General features: G+C 36.8%; 3 protein-coding genes across 5 annotated transcripts; 2 read left to right on the forward strand and 1 right to left on the reverse strand.

The window, feature by feature from the left end:
* The first annotated feature begins 165 nt into the window (after positions 1 to 165).
* si:ch211-230g15.5 (polyhomeotic-like protein 3) lies at positions 166 to 11,979 on the forward strand. 3 transcript variants are annotated; one of them, XM_043226884.1, is made up of 14 exons: positions 166 to 602; positions 3,098 to 3,301; positions 3,826 to 3,915; positions 3,995 to 4,150; positions 5,399 to 5,515; positions 5,864 to 6,101; positions 6,731 to 7,566; positions 8,035 to 8,194; positions 8,360 to 8,610; positions 8,801 to 8,933; positions 9,098 to 9,212; positions 10,107 to 10,203; positions 10,277 to 10,547; positions 10,921 to 11,979. In XM_043226884.1, exons 2-14 carry the CDS (start codon positions 3,125 to 3,127, stop codon positions 11,079 to 11,081), a joined length of 2,802 nt encoding a protein of 933 aa, XP_043082819.1. In that variant the 5' UTR covers positions 166 to 602; positions 3,098 to 3,124; the 3' UTR covers positions 11,082 to 11,979. The 3 variants fall into 3 exon arrangements, with proteins under 3 accessions (XP_043082819.1, XP_043082821.1, XP_043082820.1); XM_043226885.1 differs by lacking the exon at positions 166 to 602 and adding an exon at positions 645 to 1,175; XM_043226886.1 differs by lacking the exon at positions 5,399 to 5,515 and having other exon boundaries at positions 172 to 602.
* A 743-nt stretch (positions 11,980 to 12,722) lies between these two features.
* cldn11b (claudin 11b) lies at positions 12,723 to 16,397 on the forward strand. Its single transcript, XM_043225780.1, has 3 exons — positions 12,723 to 13,067; positions 13,360 to 13,524; positions 14,504 to 16,397. Exons 1-3 carry the CDS (start codon positions 12,842 to 12,844, stop codon positions 14,761 to 14,763), a joined length of 651 nt encoding a protein of 216 aa, XP_043081715.1. The 5' UTR covers positions 12,723 to 12,841; the 3' UTR covers positions 14,764 to 16,397.
* Positions 16,398 to 16,600: 203 nt separating this feature from the next.
* slc7a14b (solute carrier family 7 member 14b) lies at positions 16,601 to 24,159 on the reverse strand. The gene is made up of 7 exons (XM_043225779.1): positions 23,262 to 24,159; positions 22,168 to 22,404; positions 21,867 to 22,084; positions 21,603 to 21,749; positions 20,272 to 20,480; positions 18,514 to 19,364; positions 16,601 to 17,144 (listed from the first exon to the last, which is right to left on the reverse strand). Exons 1-7 carry the CDS (start codon positions 23,557 to 23,559, stop codon positions 16,822 to 16,824), a joined length of 2,283 nt encoding a protein of 760 aa, XP_043081714.1. The 5' UTR covers positions 23,560 to 24,159; the 3' UTR covers positions 16,601 to 16,821.
* Positions 24,160 to 24,968: the final 809 nt, after the last annotated feature.

The raw sequence follows: 24,968 nt of genomic DNA on the forward strand, positions 1-24,968 counted from the left end.
ACATTTTAAAAATATATTTTTTTTGTGGCGCAGTCTGTTTTGTTATTCTAAATCTAATTACACGTAGTCAGCCTAGCGTAGCTAGCATTGTTGCTCTGCTAAATTTCTAACTTTTATTCACAAAACATGGAAATGTGCAATATGGAAACGATAAGTCTACACAGGCTTATCACTAATGCTTGACTCGCTAAGGGTTAAAAAAATGCCGTTATGAAGCCTTACATTAGTATTTCCAAAGAGAGCCCTGGTCGCTAACTCAGTCTCCCAGTAATCGAGAAGCTTTATTATCGTTATGGTTACGATTAGCTTCACGACGCAGCAATTTGAAACAGAGAATTTAAGTCTGTTTTTGGGTTATACGTGAATGAATACAAGCGATTTATGCCCGCTGCAAGTGCATAGGTACATTTCCTCATATTTTTCAATGACAGAAGCGTGTACGGTCCTCCTACACTGTAAGCGGTGCTGTAACATTCACCGCCCTGATGAATTTCTATCGCTCTCTACTTTTACCTTTGACGCATTAGGACATGACGGGATTGTAGCAGTCGCTGAAAACGGTCAGTGTGTGATGGGAGAACTACCCCGTTGACTTCGGACAGGTAGGATTATCTCGAACGCGCATTAATCAGTCGTTAAAAGAAGGATGTTTAAGGCAAGGTCCGCAGCCGGCTCGGTTGCAAAGGGAGGAGCGCACGCTCGCGCGCAGAGCATCATCATTTTCCCTCTTGACTTTCATTTTGTGTATTTCGATGCGCAGCAAGTTACGCTGCGTGCATTTCGTGCGCTCGATAAAAGGCAGCTGCTTTTATATCCACCATGCCGCGCCGTAATTTAGGGAAGTGCATGTCTTCGGGGACGGACGGAGGGCTCTAGCTGTCACTGCACGCACACACGCCCATTTTCAATATATGATCAAAATAATGACCCGCGGAATGAGCTTAAGACGTAAACGCACCGAGGCGCCGTCGCATTCAGCGGGCTTTTTGCAGGAGCCGTGCATTTGTTTTTATTGCGATTTCTGCCGCTCCGTTATAGGCCGTCGAAATGTTATGACAAATACGCGGATGTTTTTGGGAATCACCGTGGGTGTTTATTCACAAATGACTGCGGCTCGCGCATAAACACTGAAAACACGCGTGGCGTCCTGGCACCTGTGCGCGCGGCGCTTCCTGGTATGTGTCCATTAATGTCGTTCAGGTTTCGCAGTTGTTGCACGGAGAGAAGGTTAAAACCTTCGTGTTCAATAACTACACCAATGCTTCATTTACACTCGGGATTTTTATTTCTACGGCTCGTATGAAACAAAGGGCAGCGCATTTTTTCATCTTCGCTGTGCAGGCATGGCGCAATAAAATACTAGGCTATTATTGTAGCAAGATTGCCTTATTTTGTGCTAAGATGCTTCATTTTTTTGTTCAGCTGCGGCCTGGTGTGAGTTATAATAATAGTAGACTGTGCGTTTGTGGTCAGATTTATGGTAAAATAACAAACTGGCAGCTGTGGTTTCCAGAACTTTACCGTAAAATGCAAGGATGATATTACAGGCATTACGGGAGGTGTTTTACACTTTATAACTGTACCTATTATTAAATGATGTACTGTTAATATTTTAGTTATTTGACCTCAAGCATCAGGCATCTGTGGCCGCTAGTAGCCCATTTACCCACACAAGCACGTTAACACACCAGTATTTATATATTAATAAAATTCAAAATAAAACGCTTCAATGTAGCCTACACGAGTCATAACAAAAGTAAAAGAATGCCACAAATGAGCATTGAAATGCTGCTTTCCTCTTAAGTTATTATGCTTTTTATATATATTGAAAAAAAGAAATGTAACTATTTTACTGTACTATATACTTATTTCTTTAATATACATTTTTAATGAAAATTGTAAATAAGTACTGCATGTTTTGATATACATTTTCATGTGTTGTCTTTTAAACTCTTGACATTTTTTTTGTTTTGTTTTAGTTAGGAATTTTACAGCATAGGTAACATAATGATAAGATGTTACAGAATCCATACTGTTTTGTTCCATTTTGGACCCAGACATTTAAGTGCACAGTTCAGACATTGTTTATGTTTTTATATTTTTATTGTTTATAAGTGGAAGTCAGATGTGACATTTACGCTCTTTATACTGTGCATGCATAGCATACAATAGCACATAAAGAGTTTATTATAATTCCACTAATAATATATCTAATTAAACACATTTGATGTTCCTATATGTTCTGCTGATTGTATTGCTGATTTACTTCCTGATAGAAATTCAGCTAGAACTGAAACAGTGTAACATTTTCGCTCATGCGCAACTCCTGAAAACTCAATTTATTATTTAATGCACCTAAAATAAATCCCATAAAATTAAAATGTATATGCTGCTTTAATCATTTATGTAGTGCAGCCATTTTTTTCACATCTTGCATAAAAGTCATCTAAAAAAGAAGGTCTGCTTTCTTCATATTGTGTAGGTATATTTTTATGTATAATGGTAAAATGTATGCATGTGATTAGATTTTTTTTATTTGTTTTGCATGTATCTGCACTTATTAAAACATAATTTGAATTGATCTCTCCTGTCACTGATTAATAAAATTCAGAAGACCTTTCTGCAAGGTTGTCGGTTTCCGCAACAGTCATATATATATTTTTTTTTCTATAAATTTTTTATTGTTGTTTTGACAACTTTTAACATGCAGAAAAACAAGTATTTGTGACATGTGTGCTTCAGAATATACGCAAGACTATACGTGTACCGCAGGAACAGTCATGTTTTTAATTTCATTCTCGTGCAAAGTTTCTTTCAAACTGTTTGGTTGACTTGAGTCTCACCTACATTAGAAGACAAGCCCTGTAAGCAAATACAAGAAAGCTGTTGAAAATTTGCATGTTCAGCTCGAGCCACTAGACAGATGATCGGATGTTGACATATGTGCACCAAAATGTGGTTGACGTATGTGCATTTCTTTAGGATAAATATAGTTTACTACAGTTAGCTGCACTGGCGAATGAGCTTAGCTTCAAGGTCAGTATTTGGACTTGAAGTACAGTTTTAGTACACGTATTTACAGTCGACTCTATTTCAGCTTCTTGTGTCCAGATTCTGTGGAACAATGGACAAGGAGCCCCAAACTAAAGCAGAACCTGCAAAGAGCACAGTCAACACCACGACCACCACAGCGGTGAACTCTTCCCATCAGGCCAATGGCGCCCCAAAAACTCCTCCTGCGCTCACAACTGTAACAACCTTCCACAATCAACCCACCCCCACCAACAGAAAAGTAGTGCAGGTATGTTTGCTCAAAGCATGGTCGCTGTTTCCCTTTGAAAAGCATTGGCCCTTTTCTTTAATATTCGAAGCATCTGTGCTGCCAGTGTTTAGTAACTGTGTATAATGAATAAAATACAATTAGCATCATTACATTTCTTTGTCGAAGGTACCGTATTCATTCATCAAGAACTTCAAATCATATATTGAAAGTCAAATCAAGTCAAGAAAGTCAAATTCATATATTTATTCACAGGAACAATTCAGCGAATTCATGTTTACCCAGAAAACATAATTCATTGTTTATAATCAACTGACAACATGATTAGCTGCATATATAAAAATCTGTATTGAACTGAGTAACTAGGTTAAGCTGAACGCTGTTACCGAGAAAAAAACCTAAACTGTGATAAGTAGAACATGGAAGTGGTTGTGCAGGTAGTCTATGACATGTAAAAATATACACCTTTTTATAATACTGTTTGTTACTATAGCTTTGTAATACAATCAACTCTTTCTTCTGTCATCATAAATCTCTTTCTCCAGGTCAATCTTTCTGGCGACCGACTGGCACCTTCTTTTTCACGAAGTGAGAGAGTCAACCAAGCTTCATCGTCGCAGCAGAGCCAAAAGACGGTGTGTGTGCGACAACGCAGATGAAATAATGTTTCTTTTATAGCCGTTTTCTTGACATTCATCGATTAAATTTTCCCAGGTTTCTTTGCCTAACACTCCTGGATCAACACCTCTTGTAAGAGGAAGTCAGAATCCAAGCACTGCTATGGCCGCCCGTAAAATCTCCCCTCAAGCACTGCTTCTGGGGAAGAGCCCGAGTACAAGTCAGGCTCAGATGCTTCTGAGTGCCCAGATGGTGAGACAGTCTTGTGTCGTGTCCTGTTCTGCAGCAGCTTTACACTGTTCATCATTGCAATTTCAGTTCCTCTCGTGCACTTTAACAGTTCACCTAAAATGCAACAGAAGCCACTTACCCTTTCACACTCAAATGGAAACTTTGCTTGTTTTTCAACTCTTAGTGAACGCAGATAAGAATGGTGTCCTGTGACCTTGCTATTGTTGTATTTATTGCTTGAATCGCCATCAAAGTTTCATACTAAGACTGTTAATTTGATTACAAATGCAAAAAAAAAAACGGTATTAGTATGAAATGTTACTACAATTCAGAAAAACGTTTTAAATTTTAATATCATTTAAAATGTATTTTATTCCTGCGATGTAGTGCTGAATTTTCAGCAGCCATTGCTACAATCTTTAGGTTCACATGATCCTTCAGAAATCATTCTAATATGCAGATTGGGTGCTTTTACTGCTTAATATTTTTGTGGATACTTTTTATTAGGATTATTTGATAATTAGAAAGTTGAAAAGCACAGCATTTATTTGTAATAGGAAACTTTGTAACATAAATGTAATTACTGTTACTTTTAATCAATTCATCGCATCTTTGCTAAATAAAAGTGTTAATTTCTTTTTTTCTTTCTTTTTTTACTGATGCATCCACAAAAATATTGATAATAAAAAATAAATGTATGTAAAATTTAGTTTTTCCGTCACAGGAATACATTACATTTTAAATTACTTGTATTCAAATAGAAAACAGTCAACAGTTATAACATTTCAGGATATTACTGTTCTTACTGTATTTTTGATCAAAAAACTGCAGCCCTGGTGAGCGTAACAGATTTCCAAAATCCAGATTTTAAAACCTTTTTAAAAATGGTACTTATTCCAAATGTTTGACCGCTGGTGTGTGTGCTGTTCACACATAACTGGTGCCTATGGGATGTATTTCTTCTCAGCTCATGGTCTAGTGTGACCAGCAGGCATATTTTGACTTAAACAAGCAGAGGGTTAGTGTCTAGAGGTCTGTACAGGGTGCATGCTTGCATGTCTCTGATGAGGACAGATTTTACTCAACCACATCAAAAGCTATTCACTGTGCTGTGAAGTTCACCATCACACCTACATAGCAAAAGCACAACAGGCAGGAAATGACAGCCTTCTTTTCTGCACCACTGGGACTTTTTCTTTATCTTTTTACCTTCTCTCTTTTTCTTTCTCTCTTGCATTTCTCTCTTTCTCTCTGCTTGCCATCTGGCAGTTGATTCTAACGTCTGCTGTGAGGCCTGATGTACCTGCCCTCTCCTCCTCTTCCTCCTACTCCTCCTCCTCTTCCTCCACCCCTTCCTCTTCCTCACCTCGATTTCCCTCCACACAGGTGAGCTCGATTATGTCTGATCATGTGATAAAGACATCCGTTGTTCTGAATTTAAAGGGACAGTTCACTCTATTTAAATATTGTTGTCAAATTTAAAAATATGCAAAGAGCAGCTAGGGTATTCTGCTAAACATCTTTCTACGTTGAAGAAAGTTATACAAGTTTTGAGTGTTTTTTAATTTGTTGATGAACTGTTCCTTTATTCTGTCTAACTTTAATGTAACATATAACTGTAAAAGCCAAAAAAACATATTTTCCTAAAGTTTTAAATCCGGTTTCTGTTACATGAGGTGTTTTTCCAAAACCGGAATTTATGGCATCTATATCTTTTCTGTCTCTGTTCTTCAGCTCCAGAGTCTGACTCTCCGTCCACCTCCACCTGGCACCCTTACTATCCCTCCAAACTTACCACTAAAGCCCACAACATCAAGCCAACCCCCTCCTCTTTCATGCACAAGATTACCAACTTTCCATCTGAGACCCAGCCAGCCAGCGAATGCTCCAGGGAAAGATGGAGCTACTAAGACAGAAAGCCCAGCATCTCAAACAAAAGCACCCGTTCGCCATCTTACAGTTCCTCCACCATGTAAGTGGACGCTTGCATATCTTACTCTCCAAAAGATATTAAAAATACAAATGATTCAGTCAAATTTTGAAGTTGGTAAGATCTTTAAATATTTTTGAAAGAGATCTCTTCTGCTGACTAAAACTTAATTGATTTAATTAAAAGTACTGTTATTTTCTGAAATATTATTACATTTTAAAATAACTGTTTTATATTTGAATGTGTTTAAAAATGTAATTTATTCCTGTAATGGCAAAGCTGAATTTTCAGCATACATTATTCCAGACTTCATTGGCACATGGTCCTTCAGAAATCATACTAATATATTTAATATCTATGCTTAAAACAGTTGTGCTGCTTAATATTTTTGTGGTAAAGGTTTATTGGAAAAACATAATAAATGTTTTTCAGGACTATTTAATAAATATAAAGTTCAAATGAGTAGCATTTATTTAAAATAGATGTTTTCGATACAAACTAAAAGTCTTTACCTTAAGACTTAATTTGGTAACACTTTATTTTAAGGTGTCCTTGTTACATGTTACATGTACTTACTGTTTTTATTCAAATTAATTATGCATAATTACATGCAAAAAACCCTAATCCTTACCCAAACCACTTCTTGCTTATTTTTTGATTTTTTTCCTCAGCCCTGTATGCACCTGCACAGGCCCATGCCTTAGCGAAGCAGAAGCTGAACAGCAGCGGTCTCAAAAGGCCCCACAGCCAGATCAGCATCCCCCAGCACCCCTTCAATCAGAGGCATACGCCCCCAAACTCTCCCCCCGGCACACCAAAGAAGCCTCTTCCAGAGTTAAAGCGCTGCCCGTCCACCCAGCCATCCCAAAGCGTGTCGGCGCAGAGTGCTTCAGTGCCCATCACGGTCCCTTCCCCCGCGAGGTCTCACCTCACGCCCCCTACCCTGACTTTACCCTTGAGGTCTTCCTCACCCGGTGGGTCCTTACTGGCTACAAAACAGCTGCTGAGGATCGCGTTGTCTTCTGCATCTGCACAGTGCACCAACGGCCAATCAAAGGCAGCCACTGTGTCCCCGCCCCACGATCTCATCCAATCAAAGCCGCTCATCTCGCCTGTGCTCCCTAAACCAGAGAGCCCTGCCCAGCCGTTACGGACTCCAAACCCATGCCCACAGCTGGTGCAGCTGTCGCCCTCCAGACAAACCACTGCCGCCACACCTCTCATCACCACCCCACCTCTGGCGTCTCCTCAGAGGGCATCCCCTCCGTCTCCAGTGCTGCCCCTGGTGTCCACCAGCAGCATTTTTGCACCGCTACAGTCACTTTTGAAATCACAGAGTCCAACACAAGCGGCAGAGACGTTGAAAGAGCCGAAAGAAAGAAAGGAAGAGCAGAAGGTGGGAGATGTCCAGGAACAGACTCCTCAAGATCTGAAATGTCCAGCACCCCAAGAGAAAATCACCCAGGCTGTCACCGTAGATCAGCGGACAAATGAAACCACGGAGAAGGTTATTAAATACAGTGCAAACCTCAAACTTTTTAGAATACATTTAAAAGAACTTTACTGTTTGTCGGCAAACAATATAGATTTTTCAGTGGCTGATACTATAAATATAAATATAAAAAAATATTTTTTGTTTATTTTAGCTACATGCATTTTCCTTTAGCTTAGCTTGATGTACACACATTACTACAGCTAACTAAAATGAAAATGGAAAATATACAAATAAAAATAGTCACCACTGATAAATTATTAAAAATAAAATTCTGACATTTTCATTTTCTGTAAAGCTGCTTTGCAATGACATGCATAGTGAAAAGCACTATACAAATAAATTTAAATAAAAAAACTTGAATTTAAAAACTTTCTAAATATTAATATAACTATAATAGTATGTCAATGATACTGCTGTAATACTGTTTTGCAGTAATGCTTAAGTAAGTATAGGTTGATGTGAACAATCTCTGAATTTCAGGTTTTGGACAAGATGACAGTCTGCACAGAGGATTCAAGGACTGAAAGCCAGATGAAGACGTCACAGAAGAATGAGACACTCTCAACCTCAGTTGCACCATGGCCATCTGAGAAAGACGACCAGTGTGAGGAAATGTCCACCCAGTCAGACAATCACTCAGGTATATAGAATCTCAGTCTGCAATGAAAAGTCAAATATTTCTCATGAAATATATAAAATTTATCTGAATGTTTTAGAAGAAACATCTGAGTTCTACCCAAACCCTAACCTCAAAAGCAGGATTTATACCATGTAGGTAATATCACAAATGTCTTCATCTTTTTAGCAATTTCCAGCCTGTCCTCTGACATGTCACCCATCCAGTCCTCCATCACCCAGCCATTAGATATGTCCCCTGTGGACAGCTGCTTTCCTCCAAAGTTTCACCCTGTGCTGGAAAGGCCACCAGTTCAGCCTCCCACTGTCAGTCAAATGAAGGCCACAGAGACCCAGCAACCATCAGGAGCAGCCAAACCTTTGGTTCTAACACACCTGGTGGAAGGATTTATCATACAGGAAGGACTGGAGCCATTCCCGGTAAACAAAATGTTTACCACTATTTGTCAGCACATTAGAATGATTCCTGAAGTTTCATGTGACTCAAAAAACTGTAGTAATGTTGCTAGAAAGTTAGCTTTTGCATCGCATGAATACAAAACATTTTAAAAAATATATTAAAATTGTGAATGTTTGTCATATTTTGTAATATTTCACAATAATCTCACAGGTGAGCAGGTCATCTCTGATGGTGGGTCCTGTCCGGGAGTCTGGGGTGAATGGTGTGAGAGAAGCAGAACTCGTCCCGTCCAGTTCAGAACCTCCAGAGGACTCCACAGACTCAGATGATGTGGTCACAAGCAGTAAGTAAAACACCTGCCTTCTTTTCTAAGTTTGTGTTTGTAGTTTATTGCATCATCTTTATTACAAAAATACAATGCAGTCTTTAACTAAACAATGTAAGGCCGCCAAAATCAATTAGTCTGTCTATCTATCTATAATCTTCTTTTAATGTTTTTCACTGTAGATGGTGTCGGACGGCCTCACAAGCTTGTTCTGCAGTGCCAGTTTTGCAAGAGGAAAGGCACCGCCCAAACATTCCCACGCTCCAAACGCTTCTGCTCCAAATCCTGTGCCAAGAGGTACTCCTCCCTTCTGTGACATAAATAACACATTGAGAGAAAAAAAACTAACAATCTGACCTATTAGCATAACTGACACAATAATGAATAGGTGTCTGACTTTTGTTCTGGCACAAACAACTGCTCCGTCAACACCCTAGCAAACGTCTCTCTTGCTAGTGGAGTCAGAAACCACAACTAAAAGGGTCTAAACATTATTTCCTGCATGTATCTAGAGTTCTCTTCAAGAATAACTGCAGAACGCATGTCAAATTTTCTTCACAGTTTTTATTCGCAGCTAAATAGGCCTTAAGTGTTTTGACACACCTATAAATGTTATTTATACCATGGCATTACACAGCATTATCGAACCAAGTGGAGTTTTTTTTTTATAAGTAATGCAGAACCAATTTGCTCTGTCCGTCTTTGTTAGTATTTTAAAGATAATATTTACAAAAATAGAGTTTGTTTGGTTCATAGCTGATGTGGTGAAGTACAGCTATAGTTACTGTACTGGACACCAGTGTGTTAACTTGAGGAACTAAAAATGGCACAACTTGATCATTGCACAATTGCTAATCAAAGTTACCTAAGACAAAATCTGAACCACTCACAGATGGCAATTAGGATGATATTTTGTATCTAATGACTTTGATACATTCTTATGTGTATAAAAGTGATTCTTTAATTTTTTTAGGAGCACTGTATTTAAAAATGGTTGAATAGTGAGTCATGAGCTCAGAGATAGTCACAAGCATTGTCCTAAAAACACATACATACTGTGACAGGATGTGGTCATGGTTTGTGATAAACATCAACCCTTGACACACATTACAAGCTGCAAGGCAGATTTTGGTCAGTATGTTGGGCTGACTATAAAGACAACCTTTGTTTACCCTCTGGGTTTTCTTGCAGGTTCAGTTACACCAAACGTTTCCGTGCGCTCAGGCGTTGTGTGAGCGAGGGGGGCCACCGATCTGAGCTCAATGGGGCCGAAGAAAATTTTCACCAGGTTTGCCCAAGGCCCGTAAAACAATGTGCTCGTTTGAGATCTTTGTGCTATGCTAAACTCTACTACTTTCTAGGCCAAACATGGGACCACAGAGCAGTGGAGAATCCTTCAGCAGCCGCCACACGAGGGTGAAGATGGGACGGCCGCTCCGATGAAGACCAGGCTGCGCAGACACACGGAACAGGAACGAGAGCGAGAGATCAGAGTCAGGCAAACAGTGGAGGAGACGAGAAGTGCTCCCACTTCACCCATAGATCCTGTATCTCCCACCGATGTCTCCCCCTATCCAAAACCAGCTCAGTGGTCGGTGGATCAAGTGTCAAGCTTTATATCCAATTTACCAGGTACAAAGAATCTATCTCTCTGTCTGTCTATTTGTCCGTCTGCTATCTATCTATCTATCTATCTATCTATCTATCTATCTATCTATCTATCTATCTATCTATCTATCCGTCTGTCTATCTATCTATTTTCTGTCTGTCTATCTATCCATTTTCTGTCTATCTACCTATCTGTCTGTCTGTCTTTCTGCTATCTATCTATCTATCTATCTATATATCTATGTGTCCGTCTGTCCATCAATCTATCTATATATCTATCTGTCTCTGTTTTCTGTCTGTTAACCAGGCTTTATTAACCTAACATTAAATTTGTCTAGACTTAATTTAATTATGTGAATGTTAGCAGTATTGTTTTAACCCACCTCAATCGTCTCAGGGTGTCAAGACATCGCAGAATCCTTCAGAGCCCAAGAGATCGACGGGCAGGCCTTGCTTCTGCTGACCGAAGACCATTTGATGAGCGCCATGAATGTCAAACTTGGCCCCGCCCTCAAAATATGCGCCCGCATCAACTCCCTGAAAGAAGGTGGAAGATAAAGAGAATGAAACAGAGACACAAAAGAAGCTAGGTATATCCTTGTGGACCATAAGAGCACTTGCCAATAGAATAGAGCCATTTTGTGCACTTTAATCTTCAGAGATTTATGCGATAATTTCATTGTTATGAGAAAGCTTACATGTATTTGCTTGAACTAAACTAGCAAAACCTTACAGTTCTTGTAAACTTAGCCTCTGTCTGAAAGCATGGTAGCAATATAATGGTCTCAGTCTGTGAGCGTTTTACAGGATGTATATTTAATCGCAGTAGGAGGGAACTGTTAGTGTCTCCTTTTTTTGTATGGGTAATCATGATCAGGGTCGATGATTTTATATTTTTGGCTGCGAGCAAAGGAGATCACTTCCTGAGTCAGCGTGGAGAGGTTTGACAAGAACGGAAGTGCTGTTATTGTGTGCATGTCCCATTGTATATATTTTCCTATCGTATTCCATATGTATACATGTATAACAATGCAGTGTTCTGTGTGTATAAATTAAAAAAACATGTTTTGTGAAGGATTTGTAATATTTAATATATTTGTCTTCTAAGGCTCTAGAAAGTACAAATGCGAATCATTTCAAGTTTATAAACATTTTTAAACAACGTTTGAGATACTGACATAAAATCACATTTTGTGAAATCTCCGCAGTGGTACTGTGCAAATCAGATAGACTGTCAAAGAATAAGACAAGAAGAAGGTACCCGAAGGCAATCGTTTTAAATCAAGGCAGTGAAAAGGTGCCTTTTTTTATGAGACCTTATGAAACTACTGTAGGCATTTTGCTGAGGCAAGCTATGTACTAGATTGTGTCATCAAGTGTTGTTTCTCATTGTTACATTACCTTTCTTGTGCCACTTTTGATTATTTAATTAAACCAACTACATTTTGTTACGGAACTTTGAATTGGTTATTTATTGTACATTTCTTTGTCGATTTTATTTTATTTAATTTTTGTCCTTTTACAGGTGTCCCTTCAACAGGTGGCAATGTATTCAAATGTTTGGGGTCAATAATTTATTTTCTTCAGAAATTCAGTTTGTTCAGCATTTGTTGTTCTTAAACAGGAAATGTTAGAATGATTTCTGAAGGATCATGTGAAGAAAAAAAAATCATTTAAAAAAAAAAAAACAATAAAATCTTGTTTAAAAAAAAAACCTTACTGACCTCAAACATTTGAACATGAGTGTATAAATCAGTTTTCTGTCATTTAGTAAGGGTGGTTTCTCTAAACTTAGTATGAGTCATCATAAAGCGTCCAGATACGTCAAAAATTGGTCTTGGACAGCAGGGTATCATATAACCCACTAGATGGCATTCACACCCAAAATAGTAATTTCATACTTCCTCAAAAATCGTATTTTTAAATTGTTATGGTTGATACAAAGTCCTGTTGTAGTTTGTGAAATATTATAACGATTATTTAATTTGGCAATAAGCCGAATAATATGACACTAAGGGAGAAAATAAAATCAGAGGCTTATTATTGCTGTAACAAATCAAAGATGTTATTGTCCAAGCTTTGAGGGAAGGCGATTGTGACGTATATGGCTGCGCTTTGTTCTGATTGGCTGAAAGTTCTGTTGGGCACGTCCACTATAAAAAGTACATTTACCAAATGGATGTTTCACAGTCCATTCTCAAACTGTATGCTAATCTTCTCCATAATTTAGGACAGCGATCTTTAAATATTTATGTTTTTTTGGGCTACTTGAAAACCATAAACATCTTTTCTGCACACACCTTTGTCATTCAGTCAGAATGTCCCATAGCTGTCGTCTGCTTTGTGGTTTTTTAATGAGCTGCATCGGCTGGACTGGTATTATAATAGCGACCTCAACCAACGACTGGGTGGTGACCTGTAAATACGGCATGCACACCTGCAGGAAGATGGATGAACTGGAGACTAAGGGCTTGTGGACAGAGTGCGTAATCTCTACTGCTCTTTATCACTGCATCTCACTCAACCAGATCCTCGATATACCAGGTGAGAAAGAGTTCATCATGAATATTTATTCAAATCAATTAAAAAAACAAAGAAAAAACAACAACATTTTTTGCATGCATTCTTTTTTTTTCGATTTATGCATTCTAAACAAATCAGCATTTAGTTTAATCTTTTTTAATTAGTAATGCGCTTTTTAATATTTGAGTTGAAAAGTTATCGCAGGAATTATTATTAACTATGAAAAAAAGTGTGCATACGTGACCTTTTTAAAATCTGTATATTATGACAGTTTGTCGGAGAGGCTGAATGCATTTGTTGTGTTTGTGTGCAGCTTACATCCAGACGTCTCGCGCTCTGATGGTCTCCGCCTCTCTCCTCGGTCTGCCGGCTCTAGCGCTCGTGCTGTTGGCGATGCCATGCGTCAAACTGAGCCAAGAGACCGAAGACACCAAACACAGACGAGCAGTCCTGGGAGGACTTTTTATACTGTTCATATGTGAGTTATTACTGCGTTATTGACGAAGATGTGTATATTAATATATTAGAGTCGGCCTCATGAAAAGGTGTCAATGTGGTCATTTCTTAAAGAGATAGTTCCAACCAAATAAATCACTGTAATTTATTAGCTCAAATATTGTTTTATTTTTTTTACAGAGCACAAAGAATGGCAATAATGTGTTTTTAACGGTTTTTAATGAATAAAAGATTAAATAGTATAGAATTATCAAAAAAGTTGTTTTTTACATTATATTGTAAGCCTATATTATTCCATCGCATATATTTTCTTATTGTGGATTCTGTTTTGTACTCTAAGAAGAAATTGTTCCTTGTCAAACTGTGTAATGAAAGGTTCTTTGGAGAACCAAAAATGGTTTTATAAGGCACTAAAGCAAAAACCTTTTTTGGAACCTTTTGTTGAGTGATAAGTACTATTCAACCCCATCATGATACATTTGTTTTTTACCAAATCCCACTTGACCAATAACACCTGAGCACCATTTTTAGAATGATATCATTTCCTGCATCGATATATTGCGCATGAACTTCAAATAAAGCAATTTGTTAAATTGCAGAAAATGTACCAGCTCTAAGCGAAACGCTAAATGTCCTCTGGTTGTTCATATCCTCTCTAAAGTCAAGCTTTCAACATACAGGGCTGAAAATGTCCTTGACTGAAGTAACTAAAACATCCATCCATTTCCTACATCCTGTTGGACTGGGAAGAGCCAGTCATGGTCAACTGTCCAACCCATTCCTACAGGTGGCTGGTTTAGATTTGACTAGTTTGTTCTTTAAACAACACAAATAAAACGGCTAGTCCTGAAGTGTAATCACATGTACTGTTGTTCAGCAAAATGCAGTAATCTCAATGAGAATCTACACTTTTTGGAATTTGCATGTGACTGCTGTCAAGTCAATCAGCTATTCTCCGTGTTTCTGGTACTCCATTAAAGCGGTCTTCCTCTTGTTTTCAGCTCTGTGTGGGATGGTGTCGACGGTGTGGTTCCCCATCGGAGTGCTTCACGAGGACGGCCTGATGTCGTTCGGATTCTCCCTGTATGCCGGCTGGGCCGGTTCAGCCCTTTGTTTTTTTGGCAGCTCGGTGATGATTTGTTGCTCAAGGGGCGACGGTCCAAGTCAAAATCCTGAAAACCGCTACTACTACTCGAAACACAGCGGAGTTACCAACTCCGGCCCTCCCATTAACAGCCATGCCAAGAGCGCACATGTGTGAGGGTGAAGACACACCGACTCCTTACCTCAAGATCCGAACACGCACCGATCGAATATGTAAAGAATTTGATTTCCGCTGCCACGGTTTGACTGCAAACACGTGAAGATTTGGCGGGCACAGAGAATTAAGTGAAAACTGTTCTCTAAAACTCGCAGACGTTAAAGGCTTTGTTTGAACAGACACTGAAAAGAATTGGAAGGGAAGCAGTTCTCGATTCTCTAGGCATGTGTTTTGTATTTTTTCATGGACGTTTGTGAGTCAAAGCATTTACACAGTATTCATTTTGCTCCTATATTTTTCCAGTGACTTTATTTGAACTTTTTACTCTCGTAAAGTGGTGCATATAAGCTTATTAGTTTCAGCATTTAGGAAAGCATGTACACCCAGACAGACAGATACACAGACGGACAGGAAACATGTGTGTTTAAATGGCCAGATGTCATCTGCACCGTTTTCCTGATCTCCTCGCAGCTTCCTGCACACAACCTCCTAGGAAATCAGCATATGACATTTGAGAAAAAAATGTCTTTAAGAGGAAAACCGGTCATTTTTTGTGTTTTTCATGTGATTGATGATTGGCATACCGTCCACAGTTATGCATATTACTTAACATACTCCAATGTTACACAAATGTAAAGCGCCTAAATCGAAAACATGAACACGAAAATACTGTTGTAGCTGACGACACAAAAAAAGACACCATTTGTGCTTGTAAAATATATTATTTTTAATATTCCGTTTTAAATATATTTGTATATTCTTTTCAAACGTCTAACTCTTGATCTCTGTGTATATAAATGTGTTCTGAATCGAAATGATTTTACGCACATAGCTGCAGGGAAGAAATGTAAATATCCTCGGCGCAAACCTAAACAAGGGTGAAACCGCAAGAGCAAGACATTTCTACAAACCAACACAGAAAGAATTTGATATCAATGTCGCAAAATATTTTGAGAACTATTAAGCTTTCACAGGGAGCCAATCATAATATTTCCCCTTGAAATTCAAGGGAGAGCTTGAGATTTTAGATCAAACACAGCTGTGGAGATGATGTAAGGTGAAAAGTCCACTTGAGGCTTTCTGCTCATGTAGTGACGACTTGCATCGGTTTTTGCTTTAAAGAGTCATCCTGAGTATATGTATGAAAAAGACAAAAGCACTGCTTTTATGATCTAAGTATAACGAAAAGGTGAATTTAAAACCAACACTGAAACAGCAGCTCACATGAGAAAGAAATACTAATTACGTTCATTATCTAAATAAGCATATTTGATTTTAGTGACATTAAGAAGAGGCTATTTAAAGGCACTTATGAAGCCTCAATTAAAAAACAAAAAAAAAACTGGTCTAAACATCCCTCTAGATAACTGCTTATCTGTCACAAGGTGCAAATGCATTTTAACAGGTACGTTCAAGAACAAATCATTTTAAGTTCACTAAGAAATACACTCAAAATATTTTAATAAATAGAGAGACATGATTAACAACACCTGCAAACTTTGAAAAGCCATCAGTGACTGATTTTGTCAAGTACAGTGTGTTCCTGGACTTACGTCTTTTGCTTTCGAAACAAGCATCGTCCAACTCCAAAACAAAATGATTAATTATAATAAAACATTTTTAGTCATCATGTTTTTCTTTTGACAAAAATAGTTTCAATTCGCATGGTCATGTCGCACTAATTTATTCTAAATTAAAAAAAAAAAAAAATTACTTGAAAGTCAACATGAAATAAGCCCTACTTTAAAATAGCTACTAATTTTAGTAGAAGAAATAACATTTTAGCTGAGGCTAAAAAAGTATGTATTTTTAATGTTCTATTTATATACAGACTTGCTTTTTTATACTAATCTCATATGTATTGGGGAAAAAAAAAATATATAGATGAATCCTTGCAGTGATTTTTCTTTGTTTAAAAATATATTACCAACAGTATGTTTAAATTAACTTTTGCCTTTATTACAGTATTGTGGCATTGATCAGGAACATACTGTATTTTCCAAAATCATGGTCACCCAAATCCAACCTAAACTGTGAAAATAGCTTAGTGTATATTGCTCACTCAGGTGAATGCTCTTCATTGACCAGCTCCTCAAAGCCTTTATTGGTCCTGCCTTTGCTTCTGTGACTGTTGGACGGTGTCTGTTCCTCATAGTGCTGCTGGTAGTGTTTCTGGTACTGATAGCCGCGCTCCTCAGCCGCCCAGCCCTGGTACTGTCCGTCCTCTTCTTCATCCTGAGGAGGGAGGTCTTCCTCCACATTGAAGCTGTCGTCCACCTCTGTGTCGTACCTCTGGTAGGAGCTGGCGTGAGCTGCTTCCTCTCTAGCGCTGAGTTCCAGTGAGCTGTTCCACATCCCGTAACTAAAATAGATCAGCACACCTGTAGCATGAAGAGATGAGGTCAGTTACGGCCCTTTCACATCAAGGATGAGGGCAACTATAGTTTAAACAATCTTTCTAATTCTACAACGCACAACATGATTATAACATTAACATCATAAAGGAATATGTGATGAATTATGAATTACTATGCTTTCAAATTATGATGAAAAATGTATAGCCAACCAGAATCCACTGATCTTAGAGAGCTTTTCTAAGAGGTTTTAAATAGGCAGATGACAATGCTATAGCGTGCATCTTATATGGTCATCACTTACGATATAATTCTTGGTGTAAATGGGCTTTTACAGATGATTAGGAGTATATGGAGTAGAGCTGCATGATTTGCAGATAAAAATTGTGATTGTGATTTCAAATGCGATATTTAAAAAATAAACTGAATAAAATACATCAAAATAAAGGTAATTGATGCCAAAAACATTCCAAGTTTATGAGGTTATGTATGGCTACAACAAATAAATATATTTTATTTTACAGTGAAATAATAAAGTAGCATAATACCATTTAATAACAAATAAATAATATATTAATAAAATTGTAAATAACTGTAAGTAATGCATGTATATATATATATATATATAATATATATATATATATATATATATATATATATATATATATATATATATATATAGTAAACACAAACTATATAAATAATATATGTAAATAATACCTTATTATACTAAATAAGGTATATAAAATAAGGTATTATAACACCTTATTTTACAGTCAAATATTATAGTGATATTTCTTTAAAAAAATTATTATAAACATATAATATATAGAATATATTCATGTATATAAAAATATAAAGTTTTTATATTTTTAACTTAAATTTAACTATTATTACTATATATTATTATTTAAAAATATTACTATTTTAAGGATTTCCTGTAAAATGAAATAATTTATTAGATTCATTTCACAAATGTTAAATGATAATAAAGCAATATTTCATGATTTAGTAATAATAATGATAATTACTAATAGTATGAAAACTACTACTACCACTATCACAAAATATTCTTTCAGATGATTAAACATTTTATTTAAACAATATATTTATAATCAAAATATAAAACTAAAGAAAAAAAGAAGCGAAAATTAGCTCTTAATTTCTTCATTTAAATTTTTTGTTGATGAGTTGATTAATGAGTTGCTTGTGTGTAAGAACATTTCTGTGCTTAAAATGCAACACATACTGTATATTTATTGACTTTAATTGTAGCCTTTGCTTTAATCGTTGTAATGCTTTAATTTAATAATCATGCTAAGTTAAAACAGTTTTTTTTTTCAATTTCAACATGTATTCCTAATAAGTAGCGTACATAAGAGAAGCTCTGTCTTACCTATTGAGCACCACACCACAAAGCGCACCCAGGTGATGCTGGAGAGTTTGAGCATGAGGTAAATGTTCACCAGCATGGCGGCGGTGGGCACAAAGGGCACACAGGGGGCCATGTAGGGCAGCTTTTTAGGGTTCTCGGGTTGCCGGAGTATAATGATAACCAAAGCAACCATGAGGACAATCACAGTCATTATAAAAGGTAATATTGCCCAGCGAGCTCCTCCTGAGACCCGGTCGAAGCCATAGATGACAAGCGTCCAGAGAAAGAAGGTCAAGATGAAGAAAAGGAGGACACAGGAAGTAACAGTACGTCCTGTTGCAGGTGTGGGCCGATCGCCCAAGTTCGGCAGACCCAAACGCATCCGTACAGTGTAATAATGAGACCCCAAAATGCGTTTGAAGAGATTATTGGAGTCGTCCACCTCAGTGCTGTTATCTCCGACGCCGTAGCCAGAGCTATCCGACTGATAGCCACCAGAGTCTGACTTTTCAATCAGAGTTTCGTCGTCTCCTTTGGAGGGGAGGTTTTTGGCCCCACAGGGGTTGTTGGCGTACTCTTCTCCACCAGGTGAGTTCATGTCTTTCTCGCTAGCAGCCATCATTTCCTCCTTCCTCTTGCGCTCCTCCTCCTCCTCCTCGGTGAGGAAACTGGTGAAGCCGTCCCTGTCGGGCTGATATCGCAGAAGCAGCACACACACCGACACCAGCGTGTAGGCCAGCAGTGTGCCGATGGACATCATCTCGATCAGGTCCCTCAGACTCACCAGAAGAGCCAACAGAGCAGCCAGGGAGCCGGAGACGGCACAGGCCACCACAGGCGTCTCTGTGTGGGGACTCACAAAGGACAGGAACCTGGCGCACACACAAACAAGCCACAGTTATTATAAATAGCAAAAAAACGAAAACATTTTTGTTTCATAAAATCAACGTCCACTGAAATAAAATTAAATACTTTAAAAATTCATCATTTCATTTTGGTTACTGCCAAGATAACATTTCCCATCTTTCATTTTTACTAAAATTAAATGAACTAAAACTAATAAACGTGCAAAAACGTTCAACATAATCACAAAACAAATCTAATGTTTTCTGATAAAAACTGTAATGCTGATAAAATATATATATATTTTTTTTAAATCCAGGATTGACATGTTTGTAAAACTGAACAGTTGAAATCTAATATAGCCTAAATATTATTTGTGTGCATATTAAAATAAATAAATTTAAAAATCTTAAAAAAAGGTACTAAAACTGTATTTAAAACATTCTAAGTTTGAATCTTTGTGTTTTGTTTTGTGACTAAAAACTATATCAGCATTTAAAAAAAAAACTAAAACTTTAACTAAAAAACATTTAAATTTTTAGGAAAGAAAGAAAGAAAGAAAGAAAGAAAGAAAGAAAGAAAGAAAGAAAGAAAGAAAGAAAGAAACTTAAAAAATTATAAATAAATTAGCATTTGTGATTTAAAATTTAATTTAAAAAATCTGAGTTTGCTTTATGTGTTTGTAGGGCTGCACAATTTTTGTGATTAAAAACTACATAGACATATTTACAATAAAACAACAATAGCAACTAATAACAGTTTGAACCAACAACAAAATTACAAAAAAGTTAAACTGAAAACAGAAAAGATAAAAACTAAATCTAATTTAAAAATATTAGCAAAACCACTTTAATGGCACTAACCGCTGAAACAAACTTGGGATAAAAAGCTTGTAAACATGGATAGCATAAAAAAGAAAAGCATGTACACAAATACCTAAAAAGCAGCCCATCTCCTGCCATGGCATAGATGACTCTGGGCATAGGAAACAGAGATCCCAGCAGACTGACAGTGAGCCCTGCCACAGCGCCCACAGCTACAATATACTTCCCTGCCAGGAAGCCATGAACGGCAAACATCTCCATCAGCGGGGCATCGCCATCAATCAGGTTAAAAGGCACCAGCAATGTCAGAATCACGCTCACCTAAGACATATAAACAAGTCAAATGCTTATTATGTGGCAGTTTTTCACCAAATGTCTTTTAGGACACAATCTCAGTCCTTATTTCAAAGTGTGCCTGATTCATCCAATTCCACTAAACAATAAGAAAACTCACGATGCATTTCATCTGTCTCAGGAGAGTAAAAAGCAAATTGCTTTCAGATTAATATTTGAAAAAGGATGAGCAGAGGTCTTCAGCTCTAGGGATCAGAATAGAGCTTAAATAAATTAAAAGCCAGCTCTGAAGTGCTTGAATGATTCATTGAAATGTTGAATGTGCAATATAGGCTGAAATACTTGCATACACCTATTTTTCCTGCAGTGTTTGTCCTTTAATAATTCAATATTCAAATTCCAATGGTACAATGCACATTCACTCAAAAGAGAATTCTGTTATTAATTACCCTCGTGTTATAAGACTTTTATAAGACTTCTTCAGAACACAAATTAAGATATTTTTGATGACAGCTTTCTGATCCTCCATAGAAAGCAATGCAACCGACACTTTCAGGACCCAGAAAGGTAGCAAGGATATCAATCGTGTTATAAGGACATTTTTGGTGTCATTGTCTAACACATAAAAATAGAACTTTTTTAACTAGTTATTTTTGTTTAATTAGAACACAAAAAGTATATCTGAACATGTCAGTTGATTTCCTGTCTACAGGGTGTCAGAAAGCTCTCGGATCTCATCTAAAATATTTTAATTTGTGTTCTGTAGATAAACCCAGGTCTTAAAGGTTTGGAACAACAAAAGGGTTGTTGTTAAGTAATTAATGATATAATTTTGAAATAATTTTGAAAATCACTTTATGTTCTCATAATGTTATTATTAATGCAACAAAAATGCATTAAGTAATTTTGCAAAAATAAATAATTCACTTTGTATTTAAAACAGAGGAAATAATTAAAATATCTTGTAAATGTTTATTTTGTATTAAAACAACACTGTACAGTTTCTTACTTTCCACCTATTATTAAAGTTATTACCAGAATTTATTTAGTCATATAATATTAGCTAAACCTGTTAAAGATGATTATGCGATTAAACATAATATCCTTCTCAGTTCAGTGTACGTGTATGAGAGGAGTCAGTGCACTCACAGAGACATACGCTGTGAGACAGGTGACGAGAGACGCTGTTATAGCGTATGGAATGGAAGTGTCTGGGCTCTTGGCTTCTTCTCCTGTGGTGGCGATAATATCAAAGCCAATGAAGGCGTAGAAACAGGTTGCAGCTCCTTGCATGACCTACAAAGCACATAGTAAATAATCAATGTTATAACAAAATGCTCATTTCTAAACAACACATTCAATAAAGACAAACAGAGTAAAGCATTTACATTTCCACACAGTCAACAATCTTACCCCTGACCAGCCATAGGGCAGAAACCTCCCATCCTCCCAGTTGGATCCAGAAAGGAAAAACAGTCCAGCAATCACCATAAAGACCCACACGACCAGGTTAACAACATTGAGCACATTATTGAAGCTCACAGAGTTCTTCACCCCTAAACCCACAATCACCGTCACTAGCATAGCTATCAGCAGAGCCAGCAGGTCTGGATAAGATTCCTCTCCCTTACCTGGAACCAGACAGACAAATAAAGGACGGATGAAGCCATCCACACACCAACCACACAAGTGATTTTAGTATCTGGTTACTCACCCAGGCCATTCAGCGTTCCAAGATGGTTGATCATGAAGCGGCTGATGGTGTGATTGGCTAAAGAGTCGAACATGCTGCTCAGTGCACTGGCCCCCGCTGCTGTGCCAATCAAATACTCCAAAATGAGATTCCATCCGATGAAAAAGGCCACAAATTCCCCCACTGTGACATAACTGTACGTGTAGGCGGAGCCTGTCGTCTTGGGGACTCTCACTCCAAACTCAGCATAGCAGACGCCTGTGTGAAAATCACTGTGATTAGCTGTTTGACAAGTTCATAACGCAGAAATACAGTTAAAGTCAACGTCTGGAATTTTATGCATGTGGCCGTTTGGGGGTGTCAATTTAAGTCTCAGCTTGTTGCTTATATGTGCTTTGATTTTCTGATTATTAGGGAAAAGCAATTCATTGTTCACCATGTTTAAAATTTTACTGGCAATGTAACATTATTTATAAATATAGTTAAATGTAGAATTTCCTATTATTATTTATATAAGTAAATACGATCAAAGAAGGCTGTGAAAATGAATATGCATTGTTAATATGAATATGCATCTTTTATTTTAAGAAAATCACAAAAATCTAACCTTTCATTAAACAATAAGAATTTAAAAAACTAAATATTTTTCTCAAATGCACTCTGGACACAATTTTTGGCACCCCTAGAAATTATTGTAATTTTTTCCATTCATTAGGCAAAATGTAATTCATATTTTATGTAATTTAGTTTTCTTGGTCAATGTAAAAGTATTAATATTTTTAACTCATGCTGAAAAATCTTAATGTTTTAAAATAACATATAGTCTTATGCTTTTATTTTCTGTTAAATAGAAAATAATTATGGTAATATGGCATATTTACAGGCCTATAATTTAAACATTAACTTTATTATTATCTATTTATTAATTTCTCTTTTCTACTTCGTATTTCATTTCATTCAAATTGATAGATTGTTCTTGGTACACACACACACACACACACACACACATATATATATATATATATATATATATATATACACACACACACACACACACACACATATTATTGGCTTTGTGAACTTTACATTTAAATTTGAAGAATTTGAAGTCTCACCTGACAGAATGGATGCCACAGCAGCAATGATGAAGGACAAGATCACTCCAGGTCCCGCCATTTCTTTGGCCACAAGCCCAGCGACCACATACATGCCTGTGCCCACGCAGCTGCCCACCCCAAGTGACACCAGGTCCACTGTAGTGAGCACACGGGCCAGCCTGGTGCCATGCAGGTCACCCGAACCCTCCTGCATGGAGTCCACAGGTTTAGTGCGCAGGATTCGTGAGTGGAGTCCATACCAAGATGACTCCCACTCGATTCTCCTGGGGTCCAGTTTAGCAAAGACAGCGCTCATCCTCCAGCCCAGGAAGACTCGGATAAAAGAAGGGTGAGGTTTGTCCTCAGGGTCTCGTTCCAGGTGTTTCCTCTAAACTTGTCTTGTATGAGTGTCTCCTGCTTTATTCTTACCTCCCTCCTGTCTCTCTCTCTGTCTCTCTCTTTCACACACACACACAGACACACACACACACACACCCTGTCTCAAAGAGGATCCATGAGCTGGTCAATCATCATAGTGTTCTACACTGAATCGGCAATGACATCCTACAAAAAGAGGAAAGCATGTAAATCGCATATCATCCACAGATAGTGAAACCTAATTGACTCAGACAAAGCATCATGCTGGGTTTAATACTGCAGAGCAACATGTTACAATAGTCGAACAATAGAAAGTGTCCTTTCATTCACTTAGGTGAAATGTTGCTATGGTGGCACGTCTCATTAAACTTGCAGATTAGCATATGGAGAGCATCAGATATCTAGTGGACAATGATATACTAATAGAGAGAACAATGTGAACAGAATGTCATATTTCAGCCTGGAGAAACAGTACTGAGGTCTGTAAACAAAACCAAATAGGTACTTTATGATATAAATGTTGAAATAACATACTGTAACAGACAGGCGTAGAACTAGTGTGAACAATAATTAAACATTTTTATACTGTATACCTATAGTTTTTTTTTTATAAAGAAACAGAATATGTATCATATTACTAACTAGATTAATAGATAAAACGATAAAACATGCTATAATACATATTTAATAGTCTTTTTTAAGTTGTAGAATTATTTTTATATATTATATATGTTTTAAAAATTGCAATATTTAAGATTAGGCAATATTTAAGATTAAAAATTGCAATATTTAAGATTATTCCTGTCAGAATTGAAAATTCTTGAATATTTAGCATATACATTCACACAAAAGGATCAGTTTTACTAAAACAAAACAATAGTATTATTATTATATTATTATTATTATTATATGAAAAATATATATACTGTAAAATAGTGCTGTCAAACGATTATTCACCGTTGCATCCAAATTAAATGTTTTTGTTTACATAATATATGTGTGTGAATATTTATAATGTATATACACACGCATGCATTTATATAGTTTAGAAAAAAATATGTTAATAAATTAAATATATTTATAATGTAAAGTATATGAATATAAAAATATAAATGTACATATATGTAAATATTCTCTCAATATATACTGTATGTGTGTGTGCTTATATATACATCATATATATACACAGAAAACATACATATTTTCCTTATTAAACTTTTTTGTAAGCAGTTAATCATGATTAATTGTTCATAGCACTAAAAAACAATTTAATGACATATTCCTGTTTACATGGCAACAACATATTTTAGGACAAAATGTATATTCACTATAGAAATGTTGCTATCT

Source organism: Puntigrus tetrazona, chromosome 24 (genome assembly GCF_018831695.1).
Source record: "Puntigrus tetrazona isolate hp1 chromosome 24, ASM1883169v1, whole genome shotgun sequence".
Lineage (NCBI taxonomy): Eukaryota > Metazoa > Chordata > Actinopteri > Cypriniformes > Cyprinidae > Puntigrus > Puntigrus tetrazona.

What these genes read in the sequence shown, in the direction of transcription:
- si:ch211-230g15.5 (XM_043226884.1), top strand. Translation starts at nt 3,125, where the DNA reads ATGGACAAGGAGCCCCAAACTAAAGCAGAACCTGCAAAGAGCACAGTC. An exon ending in TGCTTCTGAGTGCCCAGATG is followed by an intron (nt 4,151 to 5,398) that starts GTGAGACAGTCT and finishes GCCATCTGGCAG; the next exon opens with TTGATTCTAACGTCTGCTGT. An exon ending in TCTTACAGTTCCTCCACCAT is followed by an intron (nt 6,102 to 6,730) that starts GTAAGTGGACGC and finishes TTTTTTCCTCAG; the next exon opens with CCCTGTATGCACCTGCACAG.
- cldn11b (XM_043225780.1), top strand. Translation starts at nt 12,842, where the DNA reads ATGTCCCATAGCTGTCGTCTGCTTTGTGGTTTTTTAATGAGCTGCATC. An exon ending in CCAGATCCTCGATATACCAG is followed by an intron (nt 13,068 to 13,359) that starts GTGAGAAAGAGT and finishes GTTTGTGTGCAG; the next exon opens with CTTACATCCAGACGTCTCGC. An exon ending in ACTTTTTATACTGTTCATAT is followed by an intron (nt 13,525 to 14,503) that starts GTGAGTTATTAC and finishes TCTTGTTTTCAG; the next exon opens with CTCTGTGTGGGATGGTGTCG.
- slc7a14b (XM_043225779.1), bottom strand. Translation starts at nt 23,559, where the DNA reads ATGAGCGCTGTCTTTGCTAAACTGGACCCCAGGAGAATCGAGTGGGAG. An exon ending in GTCTCACAGCGTATGTCTCT is followed by an intron (nt 20,481 to 21,602) that starts GTGAGTGCACTG and finishes TATATGTCTTAG; the next exon opens with GTGAGCGTGATTCTGACATT. An exon ending in TGTGGTGTGGTGCTCAATAG is followed by an intron (nt 17,145 to 18,513) that starts GTAAGACAGAGC and finishes TTCATGCTACAG; the next exon opens with GTGTGCTGATCTATTTTAGT.